The 21761-nt window shown below is 51.8% G+C and overlaps 2 protein-coding genes and 1 non-coding gene across 5 annotated transcripts in view; all 3 read left to right on the top strand.

Annotated features, from left to right (window-relative positions):
• RELB (RELB proto-oncogene, NF-kB subunit) overlaps positions 1-6806 on the top strand; it is a 38201-nt gene extending 31395 nt beyond the window's left edge. For both annotated transcript variants that reach the window (XM_054463644.2, XM_054463645.2), the window contains exons 8-11: positions 847-1062; positions 2556-2624; positions 2763-2840; positions 6019-6806. In XM_054463644.2, coding sequence (XP_054319619.1) covers positions 847-1062; positions 2556-2624; positions 2763-2840; positions 6019-6404 — 749 coding nt within the window. In that variant the 3' untranslated portion in view covers positions 6405-6806. The remainder of the gene's footprint in view (positions 1-846; positions 1063-2555; positions 2625-2762; positions 2841-6018) is intronic.
• An 847-nt stretch (positions 6807-7653) lies between these two features.
• CLASRP (CLK4 associating serine/arginine rich protein) overlaps positions 7654-21761 on the top strand; it is a 31012-nt gene continuing 16904 nt past the window's right edge. The window contains exons 1-5 of one of the 2 annotated variants that reach the window (XM_054463646.2): positions 7654-7717; positions 8793-8920; positions 19749-19846; positions 20469-20570; positions 20776-20855. In XM_054463646.2, the coding sequence (XP_054319621.1) occupies positions 8822-8920; positions 19749-19846; positions 20469-20570; positions 20776-20855 (379 nt within the window). In that variant the 5' untranslated portion in view covers positions 7654-7717; positions 8793-8821. The remainder of the gene's footprint in view (positions 7718-8792; positions 8921-19748; positions 19847-20468; positions 20571-20775; positions 20856-21761) is intronic. The other variant, XR_008495743.2, reaches the window with a different exon arrangement.
• On the top strand, positions 15580-15683 carry LOC129021268 (U6 spliceosomal RNA). The gene has a single exon (XR_008495998.2). It is a non-coding gene; the product is annotated as a U6 spliceosomal RNA (small nuclear RNA).

A 21761-nucleotide genomic window follows, 5' to 3' on the forward strand; every position in this document is an offset into this window, starting at 1 on the left:
ATCTTAAGGCCCAGAGGCAGAGGTTGCAGTGAGCCAAGATCATGGCATTGCACTCCAGCCTGGGTAACAGAGTGATACCCTGTCTCCAAAAAACAAAAAACAAAAAACAAAAAAAACAAGGCTGGGCGCAGTGGCTCATGCCTGTAATCCCAGCACTTTGGGCGGCCGAGGTGGACGGATCACCTGAGGTCAGGAGTTCTAAACCAGCCGGATCACCTGAGGTCAGGAGTTCTAAACCAGCCTGGCCAACATGGTGAAACCCCGTCTCTACTAAAAATACAAAAAATTAGCTGGGCACAGTGGCTCACGCCTGTAAGCCCAGCACTTTGGGAGGCCAAGGCAGGCAGATCACAAGGTCAGGAGATCGAGACCATCCTGGCTAACATGGTGAAACCCCGTCTCTACTAAAAATACAAAAAATTAGCCGGGCGTGGTGGCAGGCGCCTGTAGTCCCAGCTACTCGGGAGGCTGAGGCAGGAGAATGGGGTGAACCTGGGAGGCGGAACCTGCAGTGAGCCGAGATCGCACCACTGCACTGCAGCCTGGGCGACAGAGCGAGACTCCGTCTCAAAAAAAAACCAAAAAAACAAATAATTAGCCAGACGTGGTGGCGGGTGCCTGTAATCCCAGCTACTCAGGAAGCTGAGGCAGGAGAATCGCTTGAACCTGGGAGGCAGAGGTTGCAGTGAGCTGAGATCACGCCATTGCACTCCAGGCTGGGCAACAGAGCAAGACTCTCAAAAAAAAAAGAGGAATATTAGTCTTGATTTTGGGGGAGGCTGGGCAAGTTGGGAGCACAGTGGCCCAGATGTCCTGGCTTAGCTGATGTCCCCCGTTTCCTGCCAGAGGACATATCAGTGGTGTTCAGCAGGGCCTCCTGGGAAGGTCGGGCTGACTTCTCCCAGGCCGACGTGCACCGCCAGATTGCCATTGTGTTCAAGACGCCGCCCTACGAAGACCTGGAGATTGCTGAGCCCGTGACAGTCAACGTCTTCCTGCAGCGGCTCACCGATGGGGTCTGCAGCGAGCCATTGCCTTTCACGTACCTGCCTCGCGACCATGGTAACTACGGCAACCCAGGGTGACCCACCATCTCGGAGACTAGGTCTTCGGCCTTGGGGAGACCCCAGTGGGGATGGGAAAGAGGCAGAACTAGAATGCAGGCTCAGAGCTACAAAGACAGTGTTCAGATCCTGGCTCTGCTGCTTACTGGTTGTGTGACCTTGGCCTCTCTGAGCCTCATTCTTCTGCACAAAATGGAAATAACAGTAGCTGTCCTGTGACATTTGGAGAGTATTTAATCTTTCCTCCCCTCAGCATACTGCACATGCCGGGGCCTGTGCTCGGTATTGCTAGAGACCCAGCAGTGACCAACACAGCCCCTAGCTGTGTCCTCATGAGGCTTATAGTCCTGAGGATAGGGGACAGCCTGTCCCTACAGAGTGATGACCAGAGTGGGCAGGACTAGAATAAAGTGCTCAAGGGCTCGCATTGCCCAAAGGGGGCACCTGACCCAGCTGTGGGCGTCAGGGAATGCTTCTTGGAGGAGGGGACAGCTGAGCTGAGGACAGGAGGATGACTAAGCAGGGAAGTTTTCTAGGGAAGTAGTGAGAGTGGAGGAAGAGTGTTTTAAACAGCTGGAACAGCAGGTGCAAAGGTCCTGAGGCCAGATTGCGCCTGGGGTGCTCCAGGAACAACAAAGAGGCCAGTGTGTAGGCCAGGCGCGGTGGCTCATGCCTGTAATCGCAGTACTTTGGGAGGCCGAGGCAGGCGGATCACCTGAGGTTAGGAGTTCGAGACCACCTGAGGTTAGGAGTTCGAGAGACGGCAAAACCCCGTCTCTACTAAAAATACAAAAATTAGCCAGGCGTGGTGGTGGGCGCCTGTAGTCCCAGCTACTTGGGAGGCTGAGGCAGGAGAATTGCTTGAACCCGGGAGGCAGAGGTTGCAGTGAGCCAAGATTGTGCCATTGCACTCCAGCCTGGGCGACAGAGCAAGACTCACTATAGGCACCCGCCACCATGCCCGGCTAATTTTAGTATTTTTAGTAGAGACTGGGTTTTGCCGTGTTGGTCAGGCTGGTCTCAGACTCCTGACCTCAGGTGAGCCGCCCACTTCGGCCTCCCAAAGTGCTGGGATTACAGGAGTGAGCCACCACGCCCGTCCAAGACTCCATCTTTAAAAAAAAAAAAATAGGCCTGGCACAGCAGCTCACACCTGTAATCCCAACACTTCGGGAGGCCAAGGCAGGCAGATCACTTGAGGTCAGGAGTTCAAGACCAGACTGGCCAACATATAGTGAAATCCCATCTCTACTAAAAAAATACAAAAATTAGCTGGGCGTGGTGGCGCATGCCTGTAATCACTCCTACTTGGGAAGCTGAGGCAGGAGAATCGCTTGAACCTGGCAGGCAGAAGTTGCAGTGAGCCGAGATCGTGCCACTGCACTCCAGCCTGGTCAACAGAGCAAGACTGTCTCTAAAAACAAATAAATAAATAAAGGAATTAATTATTATTGATGAATTACTTCTTGTGTGTCCCTGGTATCTCAACAGACAGCTACGGCGTGGACAAGAAGCGGAAACGGGGGATGCCCGACGTCCTTGGGGAGCTGAACAGCTCTGGTGTGTGCCCTCTGCCCCTTCCCACCCCCATCCCCAGGTTCTGGGGAGGGGACAGCTGACCCCACTGCCCTGTCCCACCCCAGGCTGGGGAGGAAGGGCTGTCAGGGAACAGGGATCCTCATCTGTGCCTTCCCTCAGACCCCCATGGCATCGAGAGCAAACGGCGGAAGAAAAAGCCGGCCATCCTGGACCACTTCCTGCCCAACCACGGCTCAGGTGGGTCCCAGCTACACATAAGCCCCTGTCCCCTGGGTGGGCAGAGGGTAAGTGGCAGCCCTGCTTTTCTGGCCTCTTCACGCCCTCCAAGAGCAGCCACAAGGCGAGTCACTCAGCACTTAGCCAGTAACATAGAGTGGAAAGAGTGAGGGCTCTGGAAACAGAATGGAAGTTCTCATCTCTTCTGGGCCATTTCCTTGCTATGTGACCTTCGTTAAGTTGCTCTACCTCTCAGAGCCTCAGGGACTCCTTTGAAAAGGCCCAGTATGGCTGGGCGCGGTGACTCACGCCTGTAATCCCAGCACTTTGGGAGGCTGAGGAGGGTGGACCACAAGGTCAGAAGTTCAAGACCAGCTTGGCCAAGATGGTGAAACCTCGTCTCCACTAAAAATACAAAAAAATTAGCCGGGCTTGGTGGTGGGCACCTGTAATCCCAGCCACTCGGGAGGCTGAGGCAGAGAATTGCTTGAACCTGGGAGGCGGAGGTTGCAGTGAGCCGAGATCGCGCCACTGCACTCCAGCCTGGGCGACAGAGCGAGACTCGTCTCAAAAAAAAAAAAGAAAAAAGAAAAGGCCCCAGTACGTACTTAGCTCAGTGGTGTTTTAAAATTTGATCTATTTTTTTTTTTTTTTTTTTTTTTTGGAGATGGAGTCTCGCTCTCTCACCCAGACTGCAGTGCAGTGGCATGATCTCAGCTCACTGCAACCTCTGCCTCCTGAGTTCAAGCGATTCTCCTGCTTCAGGCTCCCAAGTAGCTGGGACTAAAGGCATGCACCACCACACCCGGCTAATTTTTGTATTTTTTAGTAGAGACGGGGTTTCACCACATTGGCCAGGCTGGTCCCAAACTCCTGACCTCAAGTGATCTGCTTGCCTCAGCCTCCCAAAGTGCTGGGATTACAGGCGTGAGCCACTGGGCCCCACCTATGATCACATTTAACTGCATTTACAGCAAAACCCAAAATAACAGGGGCTTCAACAGGATGGAACGTTATTTCTTGTCTCACATACATAGTCCATAGGGACTGAAAGTGGCTCATGCCTGTAATCTCAGCACTTTGGGAGGCTGAGGCGGGTGGACTGCTTCAGTCCAGGAGTTTGAGACCAGCCTGGCCAACATGGTAAAACCCTGTTTCTACTAAAAATACAAAAATTAGCCGAGTGTGGTGGTGCACACCTGTAGTCCCAGCTACTTGGAGGCTGAGGCAGAAGAATCACTTGAACCCAGGAGGTGGAGGTTGCAGTGAGCCAAGATTGCACCACTGCACTTTAGCCTGAGCAATAGAATGAGACCCTTCTCAAAACAACAACAACAACAACAAAAAACAGGCCTGGCACTGTGGCTTACGCCTGTAATCCCAGCACTTTGGGAGGCCAAGGCAGGTAGATCACGAGGTCAAGAGAGACCATCCTGGCCAACATGGTGAAACTCCATCTCTACTAAAAACACAAAAATTAGCTGGATGTGGTGGCACATGCCTGTAGTCCCAGCTACTTGGGAGGCTGAGGCAGGAGAATCATTTGAACCCAAAAGGTGGAGGTTGCAGTGAGCCAAGATGGTGCCACTGTGTTCCAGCCTGGCGACAGAGCAAGGCTCCGTCTCAAAAACAAGAAACAAAAAACAGTCCATAGATAGGTGTTCCAGGGATGGTCTGGTGACTGCATGATCATCGAGAGACCAAGGCTTTTGTCATTTTCAGTTCGCCATCTCATGGTGCAAGGTGGCTGTTGTAGCTCCAGCCATTACACCCACATTCCAGTTAGCAGACCTTAGTCACACGATCACATCAGACTGCAAGGAAGGCTAGAAAATAGTCCCAGTAGCCTTGTGTCTCTAAGGTTTATCTTGTTCCAAAAAAAGAGTCCCTCTTTTTTTTTTTTTTTGAGACAGTCTGTTGCCTAGGCTGGAGTGCAGTGGCATGATCTCGGCTCACTGCAATGTCTGCCTCCTAGATTCAAGTGATTCTGCTGCCTCAGCCTCCCGAGTAGCAGGGATTACAGGCGCCCACCACCACGCCCGGCTAATTTCTGTATTTTGGGGAGAGACAGGGGTTTCGCCATGTTGGCCAGGCTGGTCTTGAACTTCTGACCTCAGGTAATCTGCCTGCCTCGGCCTGCCAAAGTGCTGGGATTACAGGTGTGAGCCACCATGCCTGGCCTGAGAATCCCTCTTATAATGAAACTTTTTGATTTGTTATTTTTTCTTAAGTCCCTATTATGCCTGAGAATGACATTTATTTTTTCTGACAATTTTGGGACTGGTGACTTCCCAACTTGTGTCTCCCATGGGCTGGAGATTTCACTTTTTGGGTTGTCTCTGTATGTTGGGGGGCTTTGGAGCCTCTTCTCCTTTCTCACTCTCAGGGAAAACTCTCCACAGCTGTGTAGGAGCATGGTTTCAACCCTAGTTCCACAACAGCTGTGTGAGCCTTCCACTTACTTTCCCTCAGTGCCTTAGTTTACTTATTATTATCATTATTTTTAGAGATAAGGTCTTGCTCTGTTGCCCAGGCTGGAGTGCAGTGGTGTGATCATACTTTGCTGCAGCCTCAAACTGGGCTCAAGCAATCCTCCTGCCTCAGCCTGCCAAGTAGCTGGGACTACAGGCGGGCACCACCACACCCAGCTAACTTTTAAATACTTTTTTTGTAGAGACAGGGTCTCGCTATGTTGTGTTGGGATTACAGGTGTGAACCACCACGCTTGGCTTTCAATTTACTTATTATCTGAGAATGGTGATAGTCCCATAGGATTCTCCTTGGGATTAAGAGGGCGCCTAAGGCCAGGCTTGGTGGCTCACACCTGTAATCCCAGCACTTTGGGAGGCCGAGGCAGGTGGATCACCTGAGGTCAGGAGTTCGAGACCAGCCTGGCAAACATGGTGAAACCCCATCTCTACTAAAAAGACAAGAATTAGCTGGGCGTGGCACATGCCTGGCCTGTAGTTCCAGCTACTCGGGAGACTCAGGCAGGAGAATCAACTTGAACCGGGGAGGCAGAGGTTGCAGTGAGCCAAGAGCATGTCACTGCACTCCAGCCGGGGTGACAGAAGGAGACTCCATCTCAAAAAAAAAGGCCACCTTGATATCATTTTGCAGGGAGTGGGGCATTTGATTTAGGGCCTGATCAGAAGTTGGCCCTAAATCACACTACACTTCTCTGTCTTCATCCCTGTAGGCCCGTTCCTCCCGCCGTCAGCCCTGCTGCCAGACCCTGACTTCTTCTCTGGCACCGTGTCCCTGCCCGGCCTGGAGCCCCCTGGCGGGCCTGACCTCCTGGACGATGGCTTTGCCTACGACCCTACGGTCCCCGCACTGTTCACCATGCTGGACCTGCTGCCCCCGGCACCGCCACACGCTAGCGCTGTTGTGTGCAGCGGAGGTGCCGGGGCCGTGGTTGGGGAGACCACCGGCCCTGAACCACTGACGCTGGACTCGTACCAGGCCCCGGGCCCCGGGGATGGAGGCACCGCCAGCCTCGTGGGCAGCAACATGTTCCCCAATCAGTACCGCGAGGCAGCCTTTGGGGGCGGCCTCCTATCCCCGGGGCCTGAAGCCACGTAGCCCCGCGATGCCAGAGGAGGGGCACTGGGTGGGGAGGGAGGTGGAGGAGCCGTGCAATCCCAACCAGGATGTCTAGCACCCCCATCCCCTTGGCCCTTCCTCATGCTTCTGAAGTGGACATATTCAGCCTTGGCGAGAAGCTCCGTTGCACGGGTTTCCCCTTGAGCCCATTTTACAGATAAGGAAACTGAGTCCGGAGAGGAAAAGGAACATGGCTCCCGTGCACTAGCTTGTTACAGCTGCCTCTGTCCCCACATGTGGGGGCACCTTCTCCAGTAGGATTCGGAAAAGATTGTACATATGGGAGGAGGGGGCAGATTCCTGGCCCTCCCTCCCCAGACTTGAAGGTGGGGGGTAGGTTGGTTGTTCAGAGTCTTCCCAATAAAGATGAGTTTTTGAGCCTCGGGGGTTTCGTCTGTTCTGCGCTTGGGAAACGCCCTAGTCCCTTAGTAGCAAAGAAAGCCTCCTGGCTGGGGGCTCAGGCCTGTCATCCCAGCACGTTGGGAGGCCAAGGCAGGAGGATCGCTTGAGCTCACGAGTTTGAGACCAGCCTGGGCAACATGATGAAACCTAGTCTCTACAAAAAATAGAAAAATTAGCCGGGCATGGTGCTGCGCGCCTGTAATCCCAGCTACTCCAGAGGCTGAGGTGGGAGGATCGCTTGAGCCCAGGAGGTGGACGTTGCAGTGAGCCAAGACCACACCACTGCACTCCAGCTTGGGCAACAGCGCGAGGCTGTGTCTCAAAAAAAAATAAAAATAAAAATAAGACCGGGCATGGTGGCTCATGGCTATAATCCCAGCACTTTGGGAGGCCGAGGCAGGTGGATCACCTGAGGTCAGGAGTTTGAGACCAGCCTGACCAACATGGTGAAACCCCGTCTCTACTAAAAATACAAAAATTAGCCGGGCTTGGTGGCGCGCGCCTGTAGTCCCAGCTACTCGGGAGGCTGAGGCGGGAGAATAGCTGAAACCCAGGAGGCAAAGGTTGCAGTGAGCCTAGATCGCGCCACTGCCTTCTAGCCTGGGAGACAAAGAGAGACTCTGTCTCAAAAAAATAAAATTAAATAAATAAATAAAATAAAAAAGATAAAAAGATAAAAAGATAAAGCATCCAACCTCTTCCCTTCTCCACTCTCCCACTTCTTCCTCTGGATCCCGCACCTCTCGACTCTAGGACCCGCCTCTCACGTCGGCGGAAGTGCGCTGCGCGGCGCTCCACTATGCTCCGCCCCTCCCCCTAGCGCGGCCTTTCATTTCCGCTTCCGGTGTGGGCCGCGCGCGAGCGTAGCGGTGGGAGGCGGCGACCAGCCGGTGAGTACAGGCGGCGGGCTCGACCTCCCGGTTTTCGGGCAGGCGTCAGCCCAGCTTCTCCCTTTCCTCAGGCTCTCCCCATGCTGCTGTGGGCTTCTGCTGCGTCCTGGCCCCGAGGATCGCTCGTCCCTCTCACCCCATTCGGCCTGACGGCCCTCAGGCCGCGCCCGTGCCCCAGCTGTGGGCCAGAAGTTGCCGCGTCGGACTCGGCCTTCGGCCCAGCAGCTTATCACAGGCCCCGCCCCCTTGTCAAAAAAAAAAAAAAACAAAACCCCAGCCCAAATCCTCAAGCCGCGACGCGATCCTCAAGCCCTGTCCAAACCTTCGGTCTCCGCCCTTTCCCACAAGCCCTGCCCCCAAGCTCAGCCCACGCCCTCCCGTCAGCCAGCTCCGCCTCTCTCAGGCTCTACGCTCTTTTTCTTTGGATACTCTCCCCCACCCCGCCATCTAGATGCCATCTTTAGACCTCAGCTTCACTCTGGTCTCCTTGCAACACTCCCTCCCCGTGTTCCCACTCCCTCTAGCATCTTCATCTTCCGCTACGCCCTTCACCTGTCCTCGACCTCCACTTTCATACAACTGCACTGTTCCCTTAAAGGCTTTCTCCGATTTCCTCCACCTGCCTTCATCCTTATCCTCCATATCCCTCTACCACCCAGACTCATACCCAACCCCACGCATGGCCTCTAGTGGGAGCCTTTGCAGCTCTTCTCTTTCCCTTGAGCTCCAGCCTTAAGTGCTCAGGGTTTGCCTTCTGACCCTACTTCAAACACTACTGATGTTTCAAAACCTTTCATCCCCGACTCCAGCGCGTGAAATCTAGGACACCTCTTGCCCAGGGATGCTCACCTCAGAATCACCTAAGGGTTTTTCAGAATGCCCAAGCTGCCAGATCGAAGTTGTTAGGGATGGACTTGAACATCTAGCATACTGTTCTGCAGCTTCACTTCTGCTCCCTGAAGCTATGAGATGTGTTGTTTGGGATCGACTCTGTCACCAACTTGTTAGATGACTTTGATTCTGCCCATACGGTTTTCACAGACCATCTGACTTTCCTGGTCCCTTCATCCCTCAGGTTGAGGCCCCAGGCTTGGCCTCACCACAATGTGGCACGAGGCTCGGAAGCATGAGCGGAAGCTTCGAGGCATGATGGTCGACTACAAGAAGAGGGCGGAGCGGAGACGGGAGTATTATGAAAAGATCGTGAGTAACTGGCCTTTCGTCTGGGGTGAGGGACCCTGGGTTGGGGGGCACAGCTCGTCATCCTGGTAAAATCTGGGCTTGGAAGTATGTCAATACAAGAGGCTCATTTCCTGAGGAGTATATTCATTAATCTTTTCTTGAGCGTAATCATTGGTAGGATCCCAAGGGCTTCTGTTTGTTGTAGCATGCTGTGTCATTTGGTGTGGCCTCCCAGTGCCGATCTGGTGTTAGCAAGAAAAAGGGAAGTCTCTGTAACCCTCAGATCAGTCCTGACATTAGACTGTTCACCTCCAGAATGTTGTCTGTTTTGCTTATTGCTGGGCTCCCCATTCCCAGAAGAGCTCAGCCACTCTTGAGATTTGGCTTGGCACACAATAGGAGTGAGTATTAAGTTGGCCTGGCACGGTGGGTCACGCCTGTAATCCCAGGTGGATCACCTGAGGTCACGAGTTCGAGACCAGCCTGGCCAAAAGAGTGAAACCCCATCTCTACTAAAGATACAAAAATTAGCCAGGCTTAGTGGTGTGTGCATGTAGTCCCAGCTACTCGGGAGGCTGAGGCACGAGAATTGCTTGAGCCCAGGAGGAGGAGGCTGCAGTGCATGGAGATTGTGCCACTTAGCTCCAGCCTGGGTGACAGAGCAAGACTCATGCCTGTAATCCCAGCACTTTGGGAGGCCGAGGTGGGCGGATCACGAGGTCAGGAGATCGAGACCGTCCTGGCTAACACGGTGAAACCCCGTCTGTACTAAAAATACGAAAAATTAGCCGGGCGAGGTGGTGGGCCCCTGTAGTCCCAGCTACTCAAGAGGCTGAGGCAGGAGAATGGTGTGAACCCAGGGGGCGGAGCCTGCAGTGAGCCGAGATAGCGCCACTGCACTCCAGCCTGGGTGACAGTGAGAGGGTCCTGCATGGCCTGGCCTTTGCCCTTCCTCCAGACTCATACCACCCCATACTCTGTCTTGTTCCTTTGCACAAGTCATTTTGGCCTCCTTGCTATTCCTCCACTGACCCAAGCACTCCCTGGCCACAGGACCTTTGTATGAGCTCTTCCCATACTTGGTTAACTACTGCTTATCTGTCAGATCTCAGTCCTCAGAGAAGTTTTGTTTCCCAAGCTCAGTCCGGTATCCTCTAAAAATGCCATAATCATAACTCCCTTTCCTTCCCCTTTGTGGAATTTAACACACTTAAGATACACATACATGGGCCTGATGTGGTGGCTCACGCCTGTAATCACAGCATTTTGGGGGCCAAGGCAGGTGGATCACCTCAGGTCAAGAGTTTGAGACCAGCCTGGCTAACATGATGAAACCTCGTCTCTACTAAAAATACAAAAATTAGCTGGAGGTGGTGAGGAGCCTGGGCTTTCTCTCAAGGGCACTTAGGAGCCATAGAGGTGCCCTGAGCAACGAAGGGACAGGGTCAGTTTTGTGCTTTAGAAAGGCCTCTTGGACTCTTCTAGGGAGGACAGACTGGAGGAGCCAGGACTGGAGGCCAGCAGACCAGGGAAGAGGCTGGGGCAGAAATACAGGAGTAAATGGTAATCCCAGCTACTCGGGAGGCTGAGGCAGGAGAATTGCTTGAACCCGGGAGGCATAGGTTGCATTGCTCTCCAGCCTGGGCAACAGAGCGAGACTCCATCTCAAAAAAAAAATTTTATATATATATATGTATACGCACACGCATACGCATACACAGGTTGAACATCCCTAATTCAAAATCCGAAATGCTCCAAAATCTCCTTTTTTTTTTTTTTTTGAGGCAGAGTCTTGCTCAGTCACCCAGGCTGGAGTGCAGTGGCATGATCTCAGCTCACTGTAACCTCCACCCCCCAGGTTCAAGCTATTCTCCTGCCTCACTCAACCTCCTGAGTAGCTGGAATTACAGATGTATGCCACTATGCCTGGCTAATTTTTGCACTTTTGGTAGAGACAGGGTTTCACCATGTAGGTCAGGCTAGTCTTGAATTCCCGACCTCAGGTGATTTGCTTGCCTCGGCCTCCCAAAGTGCTGGGATTACAGGCGTGAGCCACTACGCCCGGCTAGCTCCAAAATCTGAAACTTTCTGCGTACTGACATGATGCCCCACTACAAGTGGAAAGTTTCACATATAAGTACTTGACACAAGCTTTGTTTCGTGCACAAAATTATTTAAAATATTGTATACAATTGCCTTCAGGCTGCGCTTATAAAGTATAAATGAATTTGGTCTTTGGACTTGGGTGCCATCCCTAAGATATGTCATTATGAATAGGCAAATATTCCAAAATCTGAAAAAATCCAAAACACTTCTGATCCCAAGCACTTCAGATAAGGAATACTGTGTGTGTGTGTCTGTGTGTGTGTGTGTGTCTGTGTGTGTGTGTGTGTCTGTGTGTGTGTGTGTGTGTGTGTGTGTGTGTGTGTGTGTAAAAACTCCATCTCTACTAAAAATACAAAAAATTAGCCGGGCGTGGTGGCGGGCGCCTGTAGTCCTAGCTACTCAGGAGGCTGAGGCAGGAGAATGGCGTGAACCCAGGAGACGGAGCTTGCAGTGAGCCGAGATAGCACCACTGCACTCCAGCCTGGGCGACAGAGCAACACTCCGTCTCAAAAAAAAAAAAAAATGTTTATCCATTCGTACGTACATGCACATACCCAGCTCTGTGAGACTGGGGACTAGTTGTATTTGGGTCACATTTGTACCCTAGGGTTGGGTCCATCAAATATGGTTTGAAAGAATAGATGAATAAAACAATATTAACAATAGTAATTAACCATTTAATTGATCCTTCGCGGGCACCCCCAGGCATGTGAGAGATGCGGGATTTTTTTTGAATCCCCACAGTCACCCATGAGACAGAGACCGCTCTTACTTCCACTCAGCAGAGAAGAGGAAGCTCTGAGAGCTCCTTGCTTGCCTCTGCCACCCAGGAAGGAACCACGGGGCTAAAGGGAGAACTCATCTCCGATAGTGTCAGAATGATGTGACCATGAAGGCAAGGCCTGGGTCTCTGTTGGTCATAGCGGAGGCCCCAGCAGTGGCCTAGGAACACAGCACTCAGGAATGAATAGCTACCTTTTTTTTTTTGAGATGGAGTCTCGCTCTGTCGCCCAAGCTGGAGTGCAGTGGCACGATCTTGGCTCAGTGTAACCTCCGCCTCTCAGGTTCAAGCAATTCTCCTGCCTTAGCCTCCCAAGCAGCTGGGACTACAGGTGCCCACCACCATGCCCGGCTAATTTTTGTATTTTTAGTAGAGACAGGGTTTTACCATATTGGCCAGGCTGGTCTCAAACTCCTGACCGCAAGTTATCCGCCCACCTCGGCTTCCCAAAGCACTGGGATTATAGACGTGAGCCACTACACCCGGCCTAGCTGCCATTTATTAAGGGCCCATGGTGTGCCAGACCCAGTGCTCACCAGCTTTGCATAGTAGTCCTTTTAACAGGCCTGCAAGGTAGGTATTGATCATGCCTGTGTTAAAGGCGATGCCATGATAACATCTAACACTGTTGAGCAGTTCTCTGGTAACCACTGTGCTAACTACTTGGCTTGTGTCTCCGCTTCATCAAAGCCACACCCAAGACTAGGAGGTGGTTCTTACTATTTCCATTTTACAGAGGACAAAACTGGAGCACGGAGATATGTGGCTTACAGTCACATAGCATGAGGGCAGAGCTGGCACTATAACCCAGTCTCTGACCCCTTAACCTCTCTAAGCTTTTCACCTGCGCCTTATCATGCAGAAATAGAGGTTCAAAAAGGTGAGGCATAGCAAGACCCCATCTCTGCAAAAAATAATTTAAAAAAATTAGCCAGGTTTGGTGGCATGCACCTGTGGTCACAGCTACTTGGGAGGCTGAGGCAAGATGAGACCTGGGAGAGTGGGGCTACAGTGAGCTGTGATTGCATCACTGCACCAGAACCTGGGTGACAGAGTGAGACCCTGTCTCAAAAAAGAAAGGTGAGGCGACTTGCCCAAGGCAACACAGCCAGGAGGTGAGATCCCATCATGGTTAGTCCTTAGAATTTGGGAGTCATGGGGCTCTGGGTTCAAATTCTAGCGATCCTACTTACCTATAGTGTGACGTGGGCAAGCGACTGCCTCCCTGAGCCCATTTCCTCTTCCACATGTGAAATGATGTCACATGGACAATCAGCTTTGGCTCTAACAAACCTAGAGCATCCATCAGTGGCTTAAACAAGATAGACGTTTATTTCTTCGTCACAGAAAAGCCAAGAGGTAGCCAGTTAGCTCGGGGACCTAAGCCGCTTCTGTTTTGTTCTCCTGGGCACAGCTTCTCTTCCCAGTGTTGCATCAAGGTCTAAGAGGCTCTGGCCATCATGTCTTCATTCTATCCAGCAGGGAGGAAAAAGGGAGGAAGAGGGGCAAAGTGCTCATGCCATTTGTTGAGAAAGTTTCTAGGCCATGTGCGGTGGCTCACGCCTCTAATCCCAGTACTTTGGAAGGCCGAGGCAGGAGGATTGCTTGAGCCCAGGAGTTCGAGACCAGCCTGGACAACATAGTGAAACCTCGTCTATACCAAAATATAGAAAAATTAGCCGGGCATGGTGGCGTGCATCTGCGGTCCCAGCTCCTCAGGAGGCTGAGGTGGGAGGATCTCTTGAACCCAGGAGGTGGAGGCTGCAGTGAGCTGTGATTGTACCACTGCACTCCAGCCTGAGTGGGAGAATAAGACCCTGTCTTTAAAAAAAAAAAAGTTTCTGGATGTTTTCCCGTAACATTTCCACTCGTCCCCTGCTGACCAGGAAGTAGTCTCATGAACAGCTGTGAGGAAGGCTAAGAGGTGTAGACTTTATTTTGGGTCGTCCTGACCAGGTATATTTGGAGTTCTATTACTGTTGTAGCAAAGGGAATAGATGTTGGTTGCCAATTAATGGTTTGCCACAAACAGCGGAGACAAGAACATGTCCTTCGATATTGTTGGAGTGTTGGACACACGGACCACTGAGAGCAGCCTGGCCAGCGTCGCTATCGCTCAGTAAATATTAGCTCTTGTTATTGACGTTACTGTTCCTGATAGAGCTGGAGTTTGGATCCAGGTGGAGGGATGGTGCAGAGGAAAGAAGGCTGGAGCTGAGACTCCAGGCCCCCTCCCTGTTAGCAGGGGAGCTTGCTGCATTGTATTCCCCCTCAGGACAGTGGTGACAACCAACCCCCCTCACTGGATAATGGGGAAGAGCTCAAAGAACCAATGTCTATGGGTGCTTTGTGGTGCAGGCCTGTACAAGCGGCCATTGTCCCTGTTTGTGAACATGACCTGCATTCCGATCTGGGCTGCCAAGCTGTGGAGTATGGCTGGGCTGTGGCTGATGGCTGCTTTGAGGAGGGGACTCTCATCTCAGTCTTGGGCCCAGAGCGGAGGCTGTGGAGCAAGTGTCAGTGAAGCTGCGGTAGATTGTGGCAGGCTGAATGAGTGTGTCCAGATGCAGTTGGTTTCTCTTTTCCTGATTTGTCGTTGGTGCCTGCTTTCTCTCCCTGTCTTCAGTCCCAAGCAGACTCCGGTTCTGTCATTGCTTCTGTCCTTGTCAACTTTCCTTTTTAATCAGTGGTTTGGATAAAGAAACAGAATCCTCTGTTGATACGGAAATGAGAAGTAAACAGGTCGCAGCTCAGGTGTCGCCTCCTCCAGGAAGCTCCAGACTGATGGCCCCAAGTCTGAGTCAGGTGTTCCCCCTGTGGGCCCCCATCTCAGCACTGTCCACTCTAGGTTGTCCTTGTGTGGGGACAAGTCTGTGTCCCACACTGGACTGTGAGCCCGTGAGAGCAGGGCCAGGGCTAGGGCTATCTCAGTTACTGCCATACCCTAGCACAAGGCCTGCTTAACAGTTGAATGAATGAATGAATGAGCAACTTCATGAACTCCTCTGACACAATCTGATCCTAGAGACAGGATAATCCAGTGGTTACAGGATAATCCAGTGGTTAAGAGTTGGTTTTGGGCCGGGCGCGGTGGCTCATGCCTGTAATCCCAACACTTTGGGAGGCCAAGGCGAGCGGATCACCTGAGGTCAGGAGTTCGAGACCAGCCTGACCAACATGGAGAAACGTCATCTCTACTAAAAATACAGAATTAGCCGGGCGTTGTGGCGCATGCCTGTAGTTCCAGCTACTTGGGAGGCTGAGGCAGGAGAATCGCTTGAACCCGGGAGGCAGAGACTGTGGTTAGGCTAGATCGCGCCATTGCAGCCCAGCCTGGGCAACAAGAGTGAAACTCTGTCTCAAAAAAAAAAAAAAAAAAAAAAGTGGATTTTGGATCTTGAAGAGGTACTTATACACTTATGTTCGTTACAGCGTTATTAGCAATAGCCAAGAGGTGGACGCAAGCTAAATGTCCATTGAGGGATACGTCAAGAAAGAAAATGTGGTCTCTACACATAATGCAATATTGTTCAATCTTAAAAAAGAAAGAAATCCTGTCCTATGCTACAATATCGATGAGCCCTGAAGATGTTATGCTAAGTGAAATAAGCCAGTCGCAAAAAGACAGTATTGTATGATCCACTGATAAGTATCTAAAATAGTTAAACCTTGCTTGAGCCCAGGAGTTCCAGGCTGCAGTGAACTGTGATCACACCATTGTACTCCAGCCTGGGTGACAGAGCGAGACTCCATCTCAAAAAAACAAAGAGAGAGAGAGAGGAAGGGAGGAAGGGAGCTCACTTCGGCAGCACATATACTAAAATTGGAAGGATACAGAGATTAGCATGGCCGCTGTGCAAGGATGACACAAAAATTCGTGAAACCTTCCGGATTTTTGGTAAAGAAAAAAAAACCTAAAAGAAAGTCAAACCCTCAGAAAAAGAAAATACAGTGGAGGTTGACAGGGATGGGGGGAGGAGGAAAGGGGAAGTTCAGTTTTGTTTCAGTTTTGTAAGATTTAAAAAGTTCTAAAGCTTTGTTGCACCACAGGGTGCATGTAGTTACTACTACTGTACTGTACACTTAAAAATGTTAAGATGGTAAATGTTTTTTACTACAATAAAAAAATTATTCTTGGTCAGGTGTGGTGGCTCACACCTGTAATCCCAGCATTTTGGGTGGCTGAGGCAGGCAGATCACCTGAGGTCAGGAGTTGAAGACCAGGCTGGCCAACATGGTGAAATCCCGTCTCTACTAAAAATACAAAAAATTAGCCAGGCATGTTGGTGCATGCCTGTACTCGGGAGGCTGAGGCAGGAGAATCGCTTGAACCCGGGAGGCGGAGGTTGCAGTGAGCCGAGATCATGCCATTGCACTCCAGCCTGGGCAACAAGAGTGAAACTCTTGTCTCAAAACAAACAAACAAAAAATTACTCTTAAAAAGCAAATAAATAAAAAGAAGCAGATTTTGTAGTCAGGCCCATCTGGGTTCAAATCCTAGTTCTGCTTATTCCTAATGTTAGGCAGGTGGACCCCATGGCTTTGAGCCTCAGTTTACTCATCTGTAACATGGGCATAAGAATAGTACCAGCTGGGCGTGGTGGCTCATGCCTGTAATCCCAGCACTTTGGGAGGCTGAGGCGGGCGGATCACGAGGTCAGGAGTTCGAGACCAGCCTGGCCAACATGGTGAAACCCTGTCTCTACTAAAAATACCAAAATTATCCAAGCGTGGTGGCGGGCACCTGTAATCCCAGCTACTCGGGAGGCTGAGGCAGGAGAATCCCTTGAACTTGGGAGGCAGAGGTTGCAGTGAGCTGAGATCGCGTCATTGCACTCCGGCCGGGTAACAGAGCGAGACTCTGTCTCAAAAAAAAAAAAAAGAAAAAGAATAGTATGTTTCTCCCATGGTTGGGACATTTGAGTGAGACAGTGCACATAAAACAGTGCCTGGTTTTTAGTAGGGTTCATTGACTTTTCCAGAATATCCCAACAGAACCAGGCTCTGGACTCCAGGTGTTTACTCCCAGCTCAGTGCTTATTCCTTTCTGTGAAGCTGACCCTGTCAGTAGCTTCCCTGTACCTGCCAAATACTGTCCTGCAAACAGTGTCCCCTGAGTCCTAGCTGTGGGAACTGGGCATTTGGCCTGGAGCAGCCTCAGGAGTATGATGGGATCTTGGCTTTGGACTTGGCTGGCTTGTCCCAGGGCAGAGGAAGCTGGGTGCGCTGTGTGGCCCCAGCTGGGGAATCAGCTAAGGAATCGAGGGAGGCAGGCGAGGTGCAGCATGAGTAGCTGGACTCCAGCAGCGCCACCTCGCTGGGCCTGTGGTCTTGAGTGTTCCTTAGACTCAGTTTCTTTAGGTGTGAAATGAGAGTCACAGCAGCCCAGCACCTGGCACGTAGTGAGTGCGGGGTTGAAACTAGCCAGGTATTAGCTGTGGTCCTTGGTGAGTGACTCAGCTCCTTCCAGCCCAGACTGCACCTTCTCGTCTGCCGGCTGAGGGCTGAGATGCAGACAGAGTGAGGAGATGCAGGAGCTTGGAAACTTGGAGCCGGCGTTTTTTTCCTGAAGGGGCTCAGAGTCTTCATCTGTTAGTAAGGATTATTCCTCTCTTTCCTTCATTGGGTGTTCTCAAGCGCCTGCTGTGGGCCAGGACCTGTTCTAGGCTTTAGGGATATAGCAGCCAAAACAGAGTCCTGCCTCCTGGGAGTTACGTTCTCGCATGGGAGAAAGGTGATGAATGAATATTAGGTCCAGTGGAAGGTGGTAGCGGGTGCTCAAAAGAAAACAAGTGGAGTTAAGTGAGTGAATTGTGTGGTATGTGAATTACTTCTCAATAAAGCCACAGAGTGAAGGAGCTGGGGTAGATAAGTGGGGAGCTATTTAGATAGGGTCACTGAGGACGGCTTTTAGGAAGAGATCTGAAATAAACGGGGGAGCAGCAAGCGCAGAGGTCCGAGCAGAAGCACGGGGCATGTCTGGAATGCCCAAGGAATGGCGTGAGGTGAGGGCCTGCATGCCTGGAGCAGAGTAGGGGAAGGAAGAAGTCAGAGAGGGACAGGCCAGAGCCTGTGAGGGCTGAGCGGTTAGGAGCGGGGTGGGGGGTGTGGTGCGGCCCAACAAGTGTCAGCAGATCCCCTGGAGGCAGAGCCCAGCCTGGACCAGACTGCATCCGCACATTGAAAGATGACCAACATCATTAGCCATCAGGGAAATGCCAGTCAGAACCACAAGATACCACTTCACCCACACTAGGCTGGCTGACATGGAAAGGACAGACTATAACAAGTAGTAGGCCGGGCATAGTGGCTCACGCCTGTAATCCCAGCACATTGGGAGGCTGAGGCGGGCGGATCACCTGAGGTCGAGAGTTCGAGACCAGCCGGACCAACATGGAGAAACCCCATCTCTACTAAAAATACAAAATTAGCTGGGCGTGCTGGCGCATTCCTGTAATCCCAGCTACTCAGGAGGCTGAGGCAGGAGAATCGCTTGAACCTGGGAGGTGGAGGTTGCAGTGAGCTGAGATCGCGCCATTGCACTCCAGTTGAAGAACCTGATATCTCTACGTTCTTGTCACTACTTGTTTTTTTTTTTGTTTTGTTTTTTGTTTTTTGAGATGGAGTCTCGCTCTTGTCCACCGGGCTGGAGTGCAATGGCGTGATCTCTGCTTACTGCAACCTACCTCCGCCTCCTGGGTTCAAGCAATTCTCTTGCCTCAGCCTCCCAAGTAGCTGGGATTACAGGCGCCTGCCACCATGGCTGGCTAATTTTTTTGTATTTTTAGTAGAGACAGGGTTTCACCATGTTGGCCAGGCTGGTCTCGAACTCCTGACCTCAGGTGATCCACCTGCCTCGGCCTCCCAAAGTGCTGGGATTACCGGCGTGAGCCACTATGCCCGGCCCACTGCTTGTTATAGTCTGTCCTTTCCATGTCAGCCAGCCTAGTGTGGGTGAAGTGGTATCTTGTGGTTCTGATTGGCATTTCCCTAATGGCTAATGATGTTGGTCATCTTTTCATGTGCGGATGCAGTCTGGTCCAGGCTGAAGTGTCCACACCAGTCTCTAAATGAATGGCCCTGAGGATGGGAGGTGAAGAGTTAAGGGGGCTGATATTTTAGAGAGCGAGGTCTTCGTACTGGCTATGCAGAAGATTGGGCCACCACCTCGAGAGGAGCCAATAACTTACTTATTTAATTTTTTTTTTTCTTTTTTTTGAGATGGAGTCTTGCTCTGTTGCCCAGGCTAGAGTGCAGTGACACAATCTCAGCCCACTGCAACTTCTGCCTCCCAGGTTCAAGCAATTCTCCTGCCTCAGGCTCCCAAGTAGCTGGGATTACAGGCATGTGTCACCACGCCCAGCTAATTTTTTGTATTTTTAGTACAGCCTGGGTTTCGCCATGTTGGTCTGGAACTCCTGACTGCAGATGACCTGCCTGCCTTGGCCTCCCAAAGTGTTGAGATTACAGGCGTGAGCCACCATGCCTAGCCAATTCCCTTATTTCTAAAGGTTAGCAGATTGGTTCACCTCCGAGGTATGGCCCACTTGACCTTAGAAATGAGCTTGCTGCAGGCCGGGCGTGCTGGTTCACGCCTGTAATCCCAGCACTTTGGGAGGCTGAGGCGGGTGGATCACAAGGTCAGGAGATCGAGACCATCCTGGCTAACACGGTGAAACCCCGTCTCTACTAAAAACACAAAAAATTAGCCGGGCGTGGTGGCGGGCGCCTGTAGTCCCAGCTACTCGGAAGGCTGAGGCAGGAGAATGGCGTGAACCTGGGAGGCGGAGCTTGCAGTGAGCCGAGATTGCACCACTGCACTCCAGCCTGGGCGACAGAGCGAGACTCCGTCTCAAAAAAAAAAAAAAAAGAAGTGAGCTTGCTGCTAAGCTCGGTTGTGCCTGAGTGGGTGGGGTTTGGAGCTCTGTTGGGTGGTGACCTCAGTCCTGTTTACCCCTGCAGAAGAAGGACCCAGCCCAGTTCCTGCAGGTACATGGCCGAGCTTGCAAGGTGCACCTGGATTCTGCAGTCGCCCTGGCCGCTGAGAGCCCTGTTAATATGTAAGACTGATACGGGAGGCAGGGGAGTGTCTGAAGTCTGGGAGTCAAAACGGACCTGGGGTGGTGTAGAGTCTGGAGCAGAGACTGAAGTATGGACAGACCTTTGGGGACTCAGAGGCAGGGAAGGCATGACCCGCATATGAAGGTGATAGGCACAGGGTGTAAGAACAATGAGCAGGGATGGGGGTGGAGGCACCAGAGTAGCAGTGGTGGTTGGAGGACTTAGAAATGGGTGGAGCCAGGGCCAGAGGCCCAGAGGAAGCAGAGAGTAGGTTGCCAGACCAGAGCTGTCTCAGGGTGCCTGGGGCCCGCCCCTCAAATACCCACTAGGACCTGGTTCAAGTTCCCCACTATTGCTTGGTTCTGAGAAATGAGGCCCTGGTGTCCCCAGGGGCAGTCAGATGACTGACCTGTTTCAGGTCCCAGGAGCCTGAATGTGCATTCAGGGAGGCTTGCAACAGAAGGGACTGAGAGCTGGGGGTTGAGGTGAGGGTCATGGCATGGGGACCGAAGCAGGGTGGGGGCCAGGCTTCCAAGCCTCAGCTGGCAGGGAGCAGGTGCTTTGTGTCCTGGGCAGTATGGACCCTGAGGTTCTTGCTTTCTTGCTCCCCTCCCACTTCAGGATGCCCTGGCAGGGGGACACCAACAACATGATTGACCGATTCGATGTCCGCGCCCACCTGGACCACATCCCCGACTACACGCCCCCTCTGCTCACCACCATGTAAGCCACCTCCCAGGGGCTTGCCAGGCACAGCGTCATACCCAGGAGCCCCTGTTCTTTTCCCAGCCTGCCTGTCACCTTCCTAGGAGCCGCTCCTATTTGGTACCGCCATGAGCCTGAGGGGGATGCCTCATTTCCCTTCCTGCTGGCTTGGGGTGGGATCCACCCCTTCTCTCTGATTTCAAGGTCTCGCCCTCCCCTAAAGCTCCCCAGAACAAGAATCGGATGAACGGAAGTGTAACTACGAGCGCTACAGAGGCCTGGTGCAGAACGACTTTGCCGGCAGTGAGTGATCTGTGGAGGGACGTGGGGTGTGGGGTTTGAGGGCCCTGGAGCCTGGAAGACCTAGATAAGTTTGGGAAGAAAAGTTTTATCCACATACTTTCTACTAAAGGGCCTTGGGTTCCTGCTCCAGCTCTACGATAACTCACTTTGCCTGCATCTCTTTCCCCTTCAGGGCCTCCGTCTCTGGATTTGGTATTGGGGATGTCTGCCAGATTGGTTGTTCCCAGCAGGGTCACGTCCATATACCATGCCTTCTGACTCTGTGGTCCTTTTTTCTTTCAAAAATAGAGAAAATAGCAAGAATACGTTTTTATTTTCATTTTTTAATTTATTTTAATTTATTTATTTATTTGAGGCGGAGTTTCGTTCTTGTTGCCCAGGCTGGAGTGCAATGGCGTGATCTCAGCTCACTGCAACCTCTGCCTCCTGGGTTCAAGTGATTATCCTGCCTCAGCCTCCTGAGTAGCTGGGATTACAGGTGCCCGCCACCACCCCCAGTTAATTTTTTGTATTTTTAGTAGAGACGGTTTCGCCATATTGGCCAGGCTGGTCTCGAACTCTTGACGTCAGGTGATCCGCTCACCTTGGCCTCCCAAAGTGCTGGATTACAGGTGTGAGCCACCACGCCCAGCCAAGAATACATTTTTAAAAGCATATAGAAAGATGGGGTCTCACTGTGTTGTCCAGGCTGGTCTGGAACTCCTGAGCTTGAGTGATCCTCCTGCCTTGGCCTCCCAAAGTGCTGGGATTATAGACATGAACCACTATGCCCAGCCAGGAACAGATTTTTTACCTCTGTGTATTTTACTCTGCCCGCACAGATCAGATTGTCAGCTCTGAAGAGGAAATTTCTCCTTGATTTAAAGGAATATTTGCCAGCATTTGACAATTTGCCAAGTGTTCATG

Source organism: Pongo pygmaeus, chromosome 20, assembly GCF_028885625.2.
Source record: "Pongo pygmaeus isolate AG05252 chromosome 20, NHGRI_mPonPyg2-v2.0_pri, whole genome shotgun sequence".
Taxonomy (NCBI): Eukaryota; Metazoa; Chordata; class Mammalia; order Primates; family Hominidae; genus Pongo; species Pongo pygmaeus.